The sequence below is a fragment of the Scyliorhinus torazame genome, chromosome 6, assembly GCF_047496885.1.
Source record: "Scyliorhinus torazame isolate Kashiwa2021f chromosome 6, sScyTor2.1, whole genome shotgun sequence".
NCBI classification, from domain to species: domain Eukaryota; kingdom Metazoa; phylum Chordata; class Chondrichthyes; order Carcharhiniformes; family Scyliorhinidae; genus Scyliorhinus; species Scyliorhinus torazame.
The window spans coordinates 237,558,140-237,573,685 of NC_092712.1; the positions used below are offsets into that span (position 1 = coordinate 237,558,140).

The 15,546-nt window shown below is 43.3% G+C and overlaps 1 protein-coding gene across 7 annotated transcripts in view; it reads left to right on the forward strand.

Moving 5' to 3' along the window:
- Positions 1-239: 239 nt before the first annotated feature.
- The window catches only part of LOC140425346 (triple functional domain protein), an 801,905-nt gene continuing 786,598 nt past the window's right edge, over positions 240-15,546 (forward strand). For 2 of the 7 annotated variants that reach the window (XM_072509510.1, XM_072509511.1), the window contains exon 1: positions 248-489. In XM_072509510.1, coding sequence (XP_072365611.1) covers positions 423-489 — 67 coding nt within the window. In that variant the 5' untranslated portion in view covers positions 248-422. Of the gene's footprint in view, positions 490-15,546 lie in introns of all 7 variants that reach the window. The other 5 variants (XM_072509512.1, XM_072509513.1, XM_072509518.1 and 2 more) reach the window with 4 other exon arrangements.

The following is a 15,546-nucleotide window of genomic DNA, read 5'->3' on the forward strand; positions in this document are numbered from 1 at the left end:
TGCATATACCACAAACCTGCCGGAGTTTGTATCTCTCTGAATGTGCGAAAGGATCAATTTGTATATTGTTGATGTCTGTGTCTCTCGTGCATCGTTGTACCTTTGTATTAGTCTGAACATTGCGTGGTGCTGTTGCAGGCACTCGCTCCGCTGTTAGCCGAGCGGCTCCTTGCTGCTGGAGGAGCAGTGACCTTGGGATGGGGATAGGATGGCTGGAGTTCCGGAAGTTGCCGAGGTTTGCCGATGTTTGCCGGACGGTGACTCACGGCTCCAAGATGGAGGAGAGCTGGTAGAGGTGGCAGCGTTTCGCTGCTCGCTCCCTCCTTCCGCTTGGTGGCTGGCAGTCAGGATCGGGATCGCCGCTTCACGGGAGGATTGTAACCGCACAGCCCGGCGTGGAGAAGGAGGCCGCTGCCGCCGACATGAGCTCTGCAGAGGGGGCGGAGGACGCGGCCGGGGACGCCGACATCGCCGCGTTTTTCCGATCTGGTGAGTGAGTGGGAACCGTGGGGCTGCAGCCCGGCTCCGGGAGCTCGGGGATGGGCCAGGCCGGGCCGGGCCCGGGAACGGGAACACACATTGTGGCAAATGCGAACGGAGAGAGTAGGAAATGGAGGATTTACAAGAGGAGATAAGGAAATGAGAAAGACACCAGGACGAAACGGAGCGGGGGATGGGGAAGGAGAAGAGACAAGGAGGGGAAATGGGAATGGGAGGCTCCACTGAAAGAATGACGAAGGTGCTCGTGCGGGGGAGGGGAGGGGGCAAGTGTGGAAGAAGCGAATAGGCAGAAAAATAAATAAGGAATAGGTGAAATATTGAAATGGGCAGAGGGAGAATGGAGAATCTGGATGCATGAGGAGAAGGAGGAGGGGGAGGGGAGGGGCGGCAGTGAGGGAATGGAAGGGACGTTAGGACTGGTTGTTGAAAAGGGAGAGAGGGATACAAAAGAAGTTGGGGAACTAGGATAACTTTGGAATTCAACTTCAGTGGGTAACTTTTGAGTTTAACGTTTTAAATCATATGTGACTCGCGACAATATCAGCAGGCATCAAACCCGAGCTTGATTCTGATCGTACCTGTACCCATATGTACTTTTCAGCTGGTCACTGAACAATGATCAGGGTGAGGATTGATTTTGTATCCAACCAATTGAAACATTGGAGGAGATTTCACTGTTTAGATGTTATGAGTAATTCAAGAAAAAAATATGGTACTTGCAGGGAGAGAGTCCAAATTGGAATGAGAGAAATGGCAAGCAGATTATGTGGGAATTGAAATAGAATTGTGGAGCAGAACCGGGAAGAGGTGGATTGAGATGAGAGATACAAATTGGGGAAGGAATAATGAAATGGGGAGTTAGAGGGAGGATAGAAAAGGATATGTGACTTCTTTATTTTACATATATATATACATTTCGAACTGAATGTAGGGACTTTTTGTGGAAACTGCTGACTTTTCTCACACATGGGAGGAGAGTTGAAGGGCATGTAGTGAGTCGAGCTGGAAGCAACATGCATATCAAGAAAGAAAGTTCCCTTTGTTAAAAGATGGTAATTGTGGCAAAAGAAAAATGTTTGAAATTTAGGAGAGACCAGTCTGGATTTAAAAATTAATAGTTGGAACTGCAGGGGACTTCAAACTAAGTAGAAATGCTTTTCTGATTGTTTAATTTTTGAATTTAGTTCCAAAGAATAACTTCTGAGTACAGCCGTTACTGGAAGACTGACCAGAAATAGCATCTTCAGATTGGTCTGAATCATTGAGGTTTCTAGTTGAATGTACAGGATTTCCTGTCTAGCTATAAGCCACAATAATTCACAACAGCCATTGATATTGTTATAGAAATTGGGCTGGGTCATACAGAAGATGCATGGACAAACATATTTGTCTATTTTCCTCTATTTGAAATGAGTATCTGTTATTTTTGTTAGGGGATAATTCTATTATCGACTAGGTTCAAGCATCCACACATAGTTGATATCTTTTTCAAAAGGGAGCAAAAAAGTCTCCTTTTTGTCACTCATCCATAGGAGGGTGGTAAAGTGATCAGGTGTGAATGACCCTTAAATAAAATGCTTCATGAAACTTAAAAGCAAACAAGAGTTTTCTGCTTGTGTGGACATTGGAATTATATTGCTAATTTAGTCTTATTGTCAAAATGTGTTCATACACCATCACAAACATGAATCTTTTATGTTTTAGACATCTTTGAGAGTCTGATTTATGGTACTCTTGTCAAAGTTAATCTTCTGAAGGAGAGAATCAGATTTTACGATGTTGTTTGTAAAATGTAAGTAGCCTGAATGGTTTAGCTTCTGTTGAAATTCTTCTTCATCTCACTAAATTGAGAGTCTCGTCATCTGAACAAAAAGTTTTTTTTGGCTTAAATTGCTGCAGCTTTGTGACATATCTTTGAACCTATGGTATTGTACAAGTTTGCTGTCTGCACACACACAAGAAATATGTCACCATAAACTGGATAGTGTTAACAGTCATTTGCATTTGAATTCTGATAATTTCAACATGACGACACTTCAGTTTTCTTGGTTTCTGGATCAGATACCCTTAAATTTAGCATCATTCCAGATACGTTTATTTGTCTCATTCTTGCAGTTTAATTTGACTGTCGTGAAATGTAACACAAATATTCCTGCTTGCAGCTGATCGTAGATTATATATATATATATGTATATATATATATATATGTGTGAAACCTTGTGATAAATGAAAGGTTTCTAACATTGCTTTGTTAACACTTCTCAAACTATATTCTTGCGACTGCATCTATGAAACCATATTGGCTAAATGTTCTGAACAAATTTGTTGTGTTTGGTCTGTGTCATAGGGAAGTCTTATTTGTACTTGACCCTTATGGAGACAAGAAAAGTAGTAATTTAGATTAATATTTAATTAAAGTTCTATATAGTAGGATGTGTAATCCTTGACATCAATAACGGCATCTGTATTTTCACCTGGGCATAAGTACCGTTTATTTTTTAAAATGATGTTTTCGTTACTGGCTGATGTGAAATTTATATTTTGTAAATAGTTTCATTTTTCAAAATATTTTATTGAGGCATTTATCAAACCAACATACAAACAAAAGCAAGCAACCAAGAATACAAATAACCAAAGAAAATAAATATATAATATCCCACCGTCCCACCTCCGGCTCTCCACTTCCCCTACCTCCTTTTTAACCCCCAAATCTCTCTCTCTTTCTCTTTCTCTTTCTCTCTCTCTGTCTCTGTCTCTGTCTCTCTCTCTCTCTCTCTCTCTTCCCCCCCCCCCCCCTCCCCAATTATCCTTACTATTTTCGAAGTAGTTGATGAATGGCTGCCATCTCCAGGCAAATCCCTCTGAGGTCAAACTTAATCTTTTCCAGCCTGAGGAACACTGCTAGGTCGCTCACCCAAACCCCTGTTTTGGCAGCCCCGAGTCCCGCCATTCCAAAAAGATCTGTTTCTGGGCTACTGGAGAGGCAGAGGCCAAGACATCGGCCTCTCTCACCCCCTGGACTCCCATGTCTTCCGACACTCCAAAGATTGCCACTTCGGGACTCGGGACCACCTTCGCCTTCAAGACTTCCGACATAACAACAGCAAACCCCGCCAGAATCTCTCCAGCTTTGGACAGGCCCAAAACATGTGGACATGATTCGCAGGCTCACCCACGCACCGCCCACACCTATCCTCCACCCCTTCAAAAGACCTACTCATCCTGGCCACAGTCATATGTGCCCTGTGGACCACCTTGAACTGAATAAGGCCTTGTACATGAAGACGCATTCACCCTCTTCAGAGCCTCCTACCACAACCCAGCTCCCAACTCCCTCCCCAGCTCTTCCTCCCATTAATGCTTCACTACCCTTATCGGGGCTCCTTCCCAATCCATCAGCTCTGAATAGATTTCTGACACTCTGCTCTCACCCACCTCTGTTTTTGACACCAAAAACATGGGTGGGTGAGAGCAGTCATGCGGTCCAGGGGCAGCAGGTAGGGAAATGTCCGCACCTGCTTCCTAACAAAATCCCCCACCAGCAACCGACCAACCTATGATTCCTGTAGATCGGTGCCCAAACCGAGGCCCCCCTCCAGCCTCAGGTGCTGCCGCCGCTGTCCCCACACCCTCGGGGCCATCACCACTGAAGGGTTTGTGGAGTACCTGGCTAGCGAGAACGACAGAGGTGCCATCAACAGTGCCCCTAAGCTCGAGTTGTAAATTGTTTCTTCCTGCATGTTTTATTCTGCACCTGGGCAGCACGGTGGTGCAGTGGTTAGCACTGCTGCCTCACAGCGCCGAGGTCCCAGGTTCGATCCTGTCCCTGTGGGGTTTGCACATTCTCCCGTGTTTGCGTGGGTTTCGCCCCCACAACCCAAAAGATGTGCAGGGTAGGTGGATTGGCCACGTTAAATTGCTCCTTAATTGGAAAAAATGAATTGGCTACTCTAAATTTATTTTTAAAAAAATGTTAAAAATGTTTTATTCTGCACCAACCCTTGAAATTCAGAATGTCACAAAAATACACAAACTTATTTCCCTCCTCTCCATCACTCTGGTAAGATGACTGGCCTGGCATTGTACCTTCTGTATAGCTGCACTTCCTTTCCATTGTCCATCATTTTCTCAATTAGTAATGAAAATTGCCACAACTTCTTATTATGTGACACTGTTAGTTTAGTTGAACAGTGCAGCTGCAATTAATGTAGAATTTTAAAACATGTTAATTGTACTTTCATTTAAAACCTTTTGTTTCTGAAGTAGAAATATGCCTGCTCATAGAAGTCTGAAGTTTATGCTGCTGAATTAGCGACATTAGGTTATTTACTGAAGATAAGGTATAAGGAAAGGCTTTTCAGCCTATTTGGTGCACCCTGATTCAATTATATTTTTCCAGCTATGTTTTGAACTCTCGGTTTTTGAATTTTGTCTAAAGTTGTCTCATAACAGGAAATTTGCTACTGGGTTAGTAATTCCGAAGAGTTTTGTAGAGATAGAAGCACAGAAACAGGCCATTTGGCTCAGCTAGTCTGTGCGGGTGTTTGTAGTCCAAACAAGTCTCCTCCAATTTAATTCACCTTGTCTCAGCATTTCAGCATGTCTTTCGGATATCTCTTCTCTCGGATATCTAGGACGAAGTCCACAATTGTATACGTAAATTTTCAGTGCCAGATAAGTTGTTTGGCATTGATTAAGACTTACCACGCCTGTTTAAACATTTATATACACTGGGATAGACAGGCCTGTTTCCCCCAATCCATGGTTTGGAATGGCAAGTCTCTCTGCAAGATACTGGTGTAGGTAAGTTCTGAGGAACAAGGCAACTTGGACATTAACTTCCAGGTTTCTATATTTATCTGCACATGTTTCATTAATCTTTAAAGATAACCTCACCATTATTTTTAACCTCAAAATTTGGGACATTCCACATATATCTTGACCAGCCATTCATAATTTTAAAGTTCTCTGAGGTCACCTCTATGTCTTCTCTTTTCTGAAGTAAAAAGCACCAACCTGTTAAATCTTTCCAATAGCTGTAATCTGTAATCCCACAGTTCTGTTACAGTACGTGTAAACCATTTTTGAGCTTTCTCTAATGCTTATCTGTCCTTTTCTATGGTATGGAGACTAGAACTATGCGCAGTATGCAGCTTGACCAGAGACCGTTAAACGTTTAGCATACTTCCCTACTTTTGAAATCGATGTTCCCAGAAATAAATCTCAGGACTCTGTTAGCATTTCTAACTGCTTAGCTGACCAACAATAGTCAACTTTTCTTCTCTACCATTTTATTATTAGTTTCTTATTTTCTATGGTTCAGGTGATTATTCTGTTTCTCCAGCCAAAGTGCATCACTTCCCATTCAGCCTGCAAGTTTTCTTGTGTCTTGTATCACATTAAGTTCTTCCTCATTGTTAGCTATACTCCCTCAATTTGGTAATCTCTGTAATTTGATATGTTACTTTTACCCAAGTCTAAATCATCAATATAAGTTATGAATAATCATGGTCCCTGCATTGATCCTTGTGACTACTGCTTTCTGTCTTTCTCCAACCTGAAGAACTATCCTTTACCACGACTCTACTTAATTTTTTAGCTAGTCTGCTATCCATTCGGAAATCTGTCCTTGACTCCACATGCCCTAAATTGGACATGTCGTACCTTGTCAAAGACCTTTTGGAATTCCAAGTGTATGACATCTGAAAAAAGAGACATGTCAAAGTTTTTTGGCTTGCACTCATCAGGACACTTTGCAAGAATACCTATATGAGGGGGAACAACAGTTTAATACTGCATGAGAAGAAAGTGCTGATTAGTTGACAATTAGACTTTGATTGGTAGAGATGTTTTTTAAAATTTAAAAATAAATAAATTTAGAGTACCCAATTATTTTTTTCCAATTAAGGGGCAATTTAGCGTGACCAATCCACCTACCCTGCACATCTTTTTGGATTGTGGGGGCGAAACCCACGCAAACACGGAGAGAATGTGCAAACTCCACACGGACAGTGACCCAGAGCCGGGATCGAACCTGGGACCCCAGCGCCGTGAGGCAGCAATGCTAACCACTGTGCCACCATGCTGCCCTGATTGGTAGGGATGTTGCGGGTGTCACAAAGCATGCTGATTATCTGCGAGGGTATCCCAACTTGGAGCACCGGTTCGTGGGGGTGTTTAGTTTTTTATTTTGTTGTGAGGAGACAAGTGACCCCAGTGGGGATAAACAACCTAGTCGTCGTGTAACGATTATTAAAGACTATTTATTAAAGTAAAGAAAAGACAATTACACAAAACAGGACTACACGACTCTCATGTAATTAAGATTTATAAATTACTAAAGACAAACTGTTTATATGGAACGCACCCTTTGTTCAAAAATATATCAGTGGTACCTGAACTCGATAAGATTTCCCCACTTCCCCAAACAACATCCAAATTAAATAACCAGTTTATAGTTACCGCACAATAAAGGGATGATACTCAAATCTGGGAAAGTCTTTTCCTGGTCCAGCTAAGATAATTCAAACTGCCATTACAAAGGTTTTCTGCACTGCCTTGGTTCTAACACTTAAAGGCTTGTTTAATGCTCCGGGCCGGTTTAGCTCATAGAACCTAACAGCGCAGTACAGGCCCATCGGCCCTCGATGTTGCGCTGACCTGTGAAACCACTCTAAAGCCCATCTACACTATTCCCTTATTGTCCATATGTCTATCCAATGACCATTTGAATGCCATTAGTGTTGGCGAGTCCACTACTGTTGCAGGCAGGGCATTCCACGCCCTTACTACTCTCTGAGTAAAGAACCTACCTCTGACATCTGTCTTATATCTATCGCCCCTCAATTTAAAACTATGTCCCCTCGTGCTAGACATCACCATCCAAGGAAAAAGGCTCTCACTGTCCACCGTATCCAATCCTCTGATCATCTTGTATGCCTCAATTAAGTCACCTCTTAACCTTCTCTCCAACGAAAACCGCCTCAAGTCCCTCAGCCTCTCCTCATAAGATCTTCCCTCCATACCAGGCAACATTCTGGTAAATCTCCTCTGCACCCTTTCCAATGCTTCCACATCCTTCCTATAATGCGGCGACCAGAATTGCACGCAATACTCCAAATGCGGCCGCACCAGAGTTTTGTACAGCTGCAACATGACCTCATGGCTCCGAAATTCAATCCCTCTACCAATAAAAGCTAACACACCGTACGCCTTCTTAACAACCCTCTCAACCTGGGTGGCAACTTTCAGGGATCCATGTACATGGACACCGAGATCTCTCTGCTCGTCCACACTGCCAATAATCTTACCATTAGCCCAGTACTCTGTCTTCCTGTTATTCCTTCCAAAATGAATCACCTCACACTTTTCTGCATTAAACTCCACTTGCCATCTCTCAGCCCAGCACTGCAGCTTATCTATGTCACTCTGTAACTTGTAACATCCTTCCGCACTGTCCACAACTCCACTGACTTTAGTGTCATCTGCAAATTTACTCACCCATCCTTCTACGCCCTCCTCGAGGTCATTTATAAAAATGACAAACAGCAGTGGCCCCAAAACAGATCCTTGTAACTGGACTCCAGTCTGAATATTTCCCATCAACCACCACCCTTTGTCTTCTTCCAGCTAGCCAATTTCTGATCCAAACTGCTAAATCACCCTGAATCCCATGCCTCCGTATTTTCTGCAGTAGCCTACCGTGGGCTAGACAGCGGGTTTGTAATGCAGAACAAGGCCAGCAGCGCGGGGTTGGGCTTACCCGAACAAGCACCGGAATGGTGCTGGTTTAGCACACTGGGCTAAATCGCTGGCTTTGAAAGCAGACCAAGGCAGGCCAGCAGCACGGTTCAATTCCCGTACCAGCCTCCCCGAACAGGCGCCGGAATGTGGCGACTAGGGACTTTTCACAGTAATTTCACTTGAAGCCTACTTGTGACAATAAGCGATTTTCATTTCATTTTCATGTGGCAACTAGGGGCTTTTCACAGTGACTTCATACTTGTGACAATAAAAGATTATTATTATTAATAATGTCAACTTGTCCTCTTAGGCTTCTAGCTGAAAAACGTTGGCCTTCAGGCTTGGTGGTTGGAAACTGGCTTGTGTGCTTTCTGAAAATCACTCCAGTGCAAAAAGGAGGCTATTTGGCCCATCAGGTCTCCATTGATCCTCTGAAAGAGCACTCTAACTAGACTTAGGCCCCACCCTATCCCAATAACCCCCCTAACCTTTTGGACACGAAGGGGCAATTTAGCATGGTCAATCCACCTAACCGTAGGAAATCCATGCAGACAAGGGGAGAACGGACAAACCCCACACATTCACACAAGGCTGGAATTGAAGTCAGGTCCCTGGCTCAGAGTCCATTTGTCAACTAATCGGCATTTTCTTCTCATTAGTTAAGCATGACTGAATCTTTTGGAATCCATGTTGACTATCTTTTGTTATTTTATCTCCATGTTCTTCTGTCACATTTTTAAGCGTAGGTAACGGCAACGTTATATTTTTTAGTTTATATAACCTGAACTAGAATCCAGTGGTGATCACTAATAAAGGGTCTTTCATGTTGTGCATGTAAAAGACCTGGTGAACTCTGACTTGATTTAGAAACATTGTCCTTTTTAAAAACATTTTAAATTTAGAGTACCCAATTCTTTTGTTTCCATTTAAGGACCAATTTAGTGTGGCCAATCCACCTAGCCTGCACATCTTTGGGTTATGGGGTGAGACCCACACAGACACAGGGAGAATGTGCAAACTCCACACGCACAGTGACCCGGGGCCGAGATTGAACCGGGTCCTCAATGCTGTGAGGCAGCAGTGCTAACCACTGTGCCACCATGCTGTCCTTCGAAACATTGTCCTACAATGTAAGCAACAAAAAGTGCACAAGCTCATTGGTTTCATGAAAAAATATATATTTTTATTCATTATAACAAAATAACAACAATACAGCAAACCCCAATGCAACATTAACTACATCCACCCCTCTCAGCCACCCATAAGGAAAGCCACCCCGATTACCAAACAGACAGCCAACAAACTCCCCCCTCCCCTATCCCCAATACCAAATAAAACAAAAACAAAAAACCTAATCTCATTACCTTAAAAACCCTACCCCAACGGTAACAAGCTGCATTTTTCCCCCGATCTCCGCTCCCATTAACTAACTGCAGCTAGCAGGGTGACACCGTCCCCCCATGGGGTAAAAATCAAGGACAGCTAGACAACGAAATATGCCAGCAATCAGCCTCCCGCCCATACCAAACATTATTTTCCTCCACTCTGTATTAAACCCCCAACCCCCATCGCACAAACAACTTCAATAGTACAACATACAACACCCAACCCCCATCGCACAAACAACTTCAATAGTACAATATGCAAACCCCAATTTCACCCAGAATAAAATATCCAACAACAAAGCCCCCATAACAACCATGCCCTCCCCCACCATACAAAAATCCCACAATATATACAAATACAGATGAACCTAACCGTGAACAAATATATCAAACTTCTTAGTCCTTGCGCACCCCCAGTCCATGCTTCATGAAAAACTCATTTGCATCCTCTGGTGCATCAAAGTAATAATCTCGTTCCCTGAAGCTCCCCCGAAGACGAGCCAGGAACACCACATCAAATCTCATAATGCTCTTGTACACTGTGCTCCTGGTCTTATTGAATGCCAGTTGCCTTCTCGCCAACCCTGCCCCAATTACTGATATATCGTGATGGCGTGGCCCTCCTATCTACAGTCTCGATGATCCTTCGGCCACCTCAGGACCGTTCCTTGACCTGGTAATTGTGGAACCTGATGATGATTGCCTGTGGTGCCTCGCCAGATCTGGGCTTCTGCCTCAACGACCAATGGGCCCAGCCCAATTTAGGAAGGGATGGCAAATCCCCCTCTCGCACCAACTGTTCAAACATTTTAAACATATAGTCCGTAGAGTTTGAGCCCTCGGGTAGCCAAATCACTCTTAAGTTTTGCCGTCTGGAGCGGTTCTCCAGGTCGTCCACCTTGGCCTTCAGTGAACTGAAATGAAATGAAAATCACTTATTGTCACAAGTAGACTTCAATGAAGTTACTGTGAAAAGCCCCTAGTTGCCACATTCCGGCGCCTGTTCGGGGAGGCTGGTACGGGAATTGAACCCGTGCTGCTGGCCTTGTTCTGCTTTACAAGCCAGCTGTTTAGCCCACTGTTTTGCACACTTCCAAGGTTTTGCACAGAAACAAAGGAAAAGTAGTAACTGACTCAAAAGAAATTATATTAAGTATGGTGGACCAACGGATTAAGCAGAGGTAGATTTTAATCCGAGTTGAAAGAGGCGAAGGAGGTTAAGGAGCGACAGGATTTAACAAAGGAATTCCTGAGCCTGAAATCTAGGCAGTTGAAGGCAAGGCAGCCAATAGTGGGGTGAAGGGTGGAGAGGCCAGAATCAGAAGAATGTAACGTTCTGTGGGAGGACAATTACACAGGACATCCTGACCCATAGACCACTTCCAAGGTTTTGCACAGAAACAAAGGAAAAGTAGTAACTGACTCAAAAGAAATTATATTAAGTATGGTGGACCAACGGATTAAGCAGAGGTAGATTTTAATCCGAGTTGAAAGAGGCGAAGGAGGTTAAGGAGCGACAGGATTTAACAAAGGAATTCCTGAGCCTGAAATCTAGGCAGTTGAAGGCAAGGCAGCCAATAGTGGGGTGAAGGGTGGAGAGGCCAGAATCAGAAGAATGTAACGTTCTGTGGGAGGACAATTACACAGGACTTCCTGACCCATAGACCACAATAAGGAAGAATAAATAAAAACACCTCATCCACGATAGTCTTCAATACCTGGGCCCCGCAAAGCTGCGTACTTAGCCCCTGACTATACACCCGTGACTGTGGCAAAATTTGGCTCCAGCTCCATCTACAAGTTTGCTGATGACACAACCGTAGTGGGTCGAATCTCAAACAATGATGAGTCAGAGTACAGGAGAGACTTGGAGAACCTGATGGAGTGGTGTAACGACAACCATCTCTCCCTCAATGTCAGTAAAACTAAAGAGCTGGTCATTGACTTCAGGAAGCAAAGTATCGTGCAAACCCCTTGTCTGCATCAATGGTGCCACTTTTGTTTCTTCTGCCCGATGAAAGAGGTTGGAAGAGAGAATAACCCAGGTGAGAGGGATCTTTGATTATGCTGCCCAAGGCAGCGGGAATTTTAACTTCTGCGGAGTATGTGGATGGTACAGAAGGAAGATAGGTGAGCCCATCATCATGTTCATGGTGGTAGACAATGAAGCAACTAATTGTTGAATGTGACTCCTTGAATATTCCCATTCTCAATGCTAGTGTAACCCAAAATGTGGATTCAAAGGAAAAGGCTAAATTGTTTCCAGGCATTCCAGCTAGAATCACTGTCTGGATGATGTATCTCAGCTTCCTCCTGAAATTCCATCACAGAAGCTCACCTTCAGCCAATCTGATTCGCTTTATGTACTACCGAAAGATGACTGCATTGTACACAGCAAAGGCAACATCCCAGCGTCGTACTGAAGACTTGTGCTTCAGAACTACCTGTCACGCTAGCTAAGCTGTACCACTGTTGCTAAACTGGTATCTATCAAAATGGAAAATTGTCCACGCATGTCCTGTGCTGAATAAGCATGAAAAAACCAATGCGGTCAATTATTGCGACATAAGCCTACTTCCAAATATTAGCAGAGTGATTGAAGATATTCCCAATAGTGCTATCAAGCAGCATTACTACCAACAGTCTGAAGACTGAGTGCATTCTGGGTTCTGTCCGGGCAATTCAGCCCCAAACCTCTTAAAGCCTTCATCCAAACATGGTCAAGAGAGGAGAATTGGAGAGTTGAAGTGTGAGTGACTGCCCTTGATATTAAGGTGGCATTTGATGGAGTGTGGGGGTCAAGTAAAATTGAGGTCAATGGAAATCAGGCTGGAGCCCTACCTAGTATAGTGGCAATTGTGGTGTTTGAGGCCAATCATCTCAGCACTGGGATATTGCAAGTGTTTCTCAGGGCATTATCCTAGACCCAACCACACTGCTGTGCTAACTGAAGGAGGGGAGGGGGGGTCATTGGGAAGAGAACGGATTTTGAATGCATCATTCGAGCGGCAGCTACAGCTGGAGCCCTTGCAACAAGCTGAGAAAAATGGTTGGGGCTTGCCAGGTGGCTTGATGCAAGGGCATGTGCCGGGGCAAACCTGCATCCTCAGTGGTGTTACCTCTTGAGCTTCATGTTGAGTCAATGGCTTGTTAACTTCTAGTTTTTACAGGGGACCGGCTTCTCCCTCTGGTTTACAGAATTGTTGCCGGCCACAGGCTAAGCGACCCATCTGACAAAAGTCTGCTGTGACCCGCAGTTTGAAAAACCCTCATCTAAAACATTCATTGCAGCAACTCGCCAAGAGTTGTCACCTTCTTCCAACCGTGCATGGGAACAAACTGCCTCCAAATTTCCCTCCAAATTATGCACCATCCTGATTTAGAAAAATATTGTCTTCCCTTCATCTATACTGGGTGAAGTCATGGAAATTCCAACCAACTTCTTTGTTGTGCACTGCATGGTCCCTTTAAGATGATATCTGGCCATGCACACGTGCGCCTTTAAAGGGAACATTGCTTATGCATAGTCTGTTTATTCCCTGTGCAGTATATTCTGGATTGCAGCAGACAAATGCAGTTTGAATGGAACATTGGTCCCTACCTAACAGCACTGTGGGAGTACCTTAACCACATTCCCACACGGACTATAGCGGTTTAAGAAGGCCACCATCTTCTCAAGGGTGATTAGAGATTGGCATTGCATGTTGACCTTTTCAGTGATGGCTGGATCTCCTGAATGAACAAAAGAAGGGTGGATTTGTGGCTTATCCTGATGTTAGCATGTTTCTGAATTGACATCAACATGAAATCTGTTCCTGAAGCCGTTTAGGTTTACTTAGTTTTGGGTATTTATTAGTGAGAAATGGAAGCTGCATTTCAGTAAATAATTCATTGGTGTGTTCATGTGAATGAAGTGCACCTGCTCTAGTATCAGCACTGTGAAAGTTACTGGACACTCAGAATTGTTGAAACATTCTTTTTGAATACAGTATGCTGAATCAAATTGTTGATCAATTGTAATGGAACATGAGGGATATTACTGTTTAAATCACTTTTAGTCGCTTAATTAACTTATGCAATAGCTTAATTCGACTTGAGTTGGGATCCTTCCAGATTGATACCCGATACTGTCATGCTAAAACAGTTGCAACATAATCGTGTAGTGGAATAGTTAAAAATGTGCTCTGTTACATTTACAAGGGCTTTGTGATTACAGTATACTTTGACTTGGTGTGACTTAATGGCAGTTTCTTTGTGCGCAGCACTTGTTAACCATGTATGGTAACAAGTGCTGAAAATAGTTAATATCGATTGAGCTGATTGAATAGGTCCTTTGACTTGGACTTGATCTCTAATTTTTGTTGCCGTATTGTTCTAAATGATTTTGCATGAGGCAGATTTTCCTGACAAATTACCAAAAATGTGTACCCGGCTAAAAAATGTGATCTTTTGCATTCTAAGTATATAGATGCATCTTTACTTGTTGCAACTTTACATTCCTGAATGATTGTAACCACTGATGTTTTTTTTGTAATGAGTCATGAATGAAATGAAATGAAAATCGCTTATTGTCACAAGTAGGCTTCAATGAAGTTACTGTGAAAAGCCCCGGCGCTTGTTCGGGGAGGCTGGTACGGGAATTGAACCGTGTTGCTGGCCTGCCTTGGTCGTCTTTAAAAGCCAGCGATTTAGCTCAGTGTGCTAAACCAGCCCCAGAAAGCTGTCAGTCTGAATAAAGGCACATTGCGCTAAGGGCTTTGTACATCCTCACATTTAGTTTTTATGTTATGCCTCCTTGTTATTTCATTTGGATTTACTATTTTTAAAGGTAAATGTTTAATGTATGACAAAGGCAGGCATTTTTTTTCAATTCTTCCCAAAATGCTAATAAACTCCAGCTCCAGATGTCATGACCTGACACTTGTGTTCTTGCTCCCAAAATTGCAAGTCAAATGTAAAATAGAGTCCTGTGCCTTGATCTAGTTATCCCTCAACCAAGATCACATAACAGTGGGTGGCCAAATGGTTAGCATTACTGCCTCACAGTGCCAAGGATCCGGGTTCAATTCCAGCTTGGATGACTGTCTGTGTGGAGTTCGTACGTACTCCATGTGTCTATGTGGGTTTCCTCCTGTGCTCTGAGTTTCTCCCATAGTCAAAAGATGTACAGGTTAGGCGGATTGGTCACGCTAAATTGCCCCTTAGTGTCCAAAAGGTTAGTTGGGTTACCTGGGCCGGGTAGGGTGGGGGCATTGGCTTGGGTTGGGCGCCCTTTTAGAGGGTCAGTGCAGACTCAATGGACCGAATGACCTTGTGAACTATAATTATTCTATGATTCCATAACATGTTATGGGCCAGGGTTTAGAGAACACCAAAGTATATCATGGAGTTCACCTGACCCACAACTTTTAATAGATTTTGGTTATGGGGAGCACAAGGCCCACTTTACTGATGTGATGCAACAGAGATCTAGAGTATTTTTCAAACAAAACAATGTTTATTCGATGAATCCAGTTAACATTTTATAAACCCACAGTAAACATCTTACCAACTACCAACACTGATAACCCCCCAAAAAGATACAGTACTCTATAGGTAACCCGTAGTAACTTTCCTAACAATATCCATAAGCCAAAACACTTTTTAACAAAGACAGTAGGTTTGAATTCTCTACAGAGAACAGTTATCACTTTTAAGTTATCAAGTGATCTAAACACCTCGTTTAACATACAGAGAGAGATCAGTATACATCTGCTTGGTTTGAATGCAGCTCTCCAACTGAAAACAAAACTAAAACACAGAGCCAAAAAGAGCTTCCAGCTCAAAATGAAAATAAAAAGCAGGATCACATTCCAGCTCCACCCACACAATGGCATCATTGCAGCCATTTGATAAAACGCACTTTCTTAAAGGGACT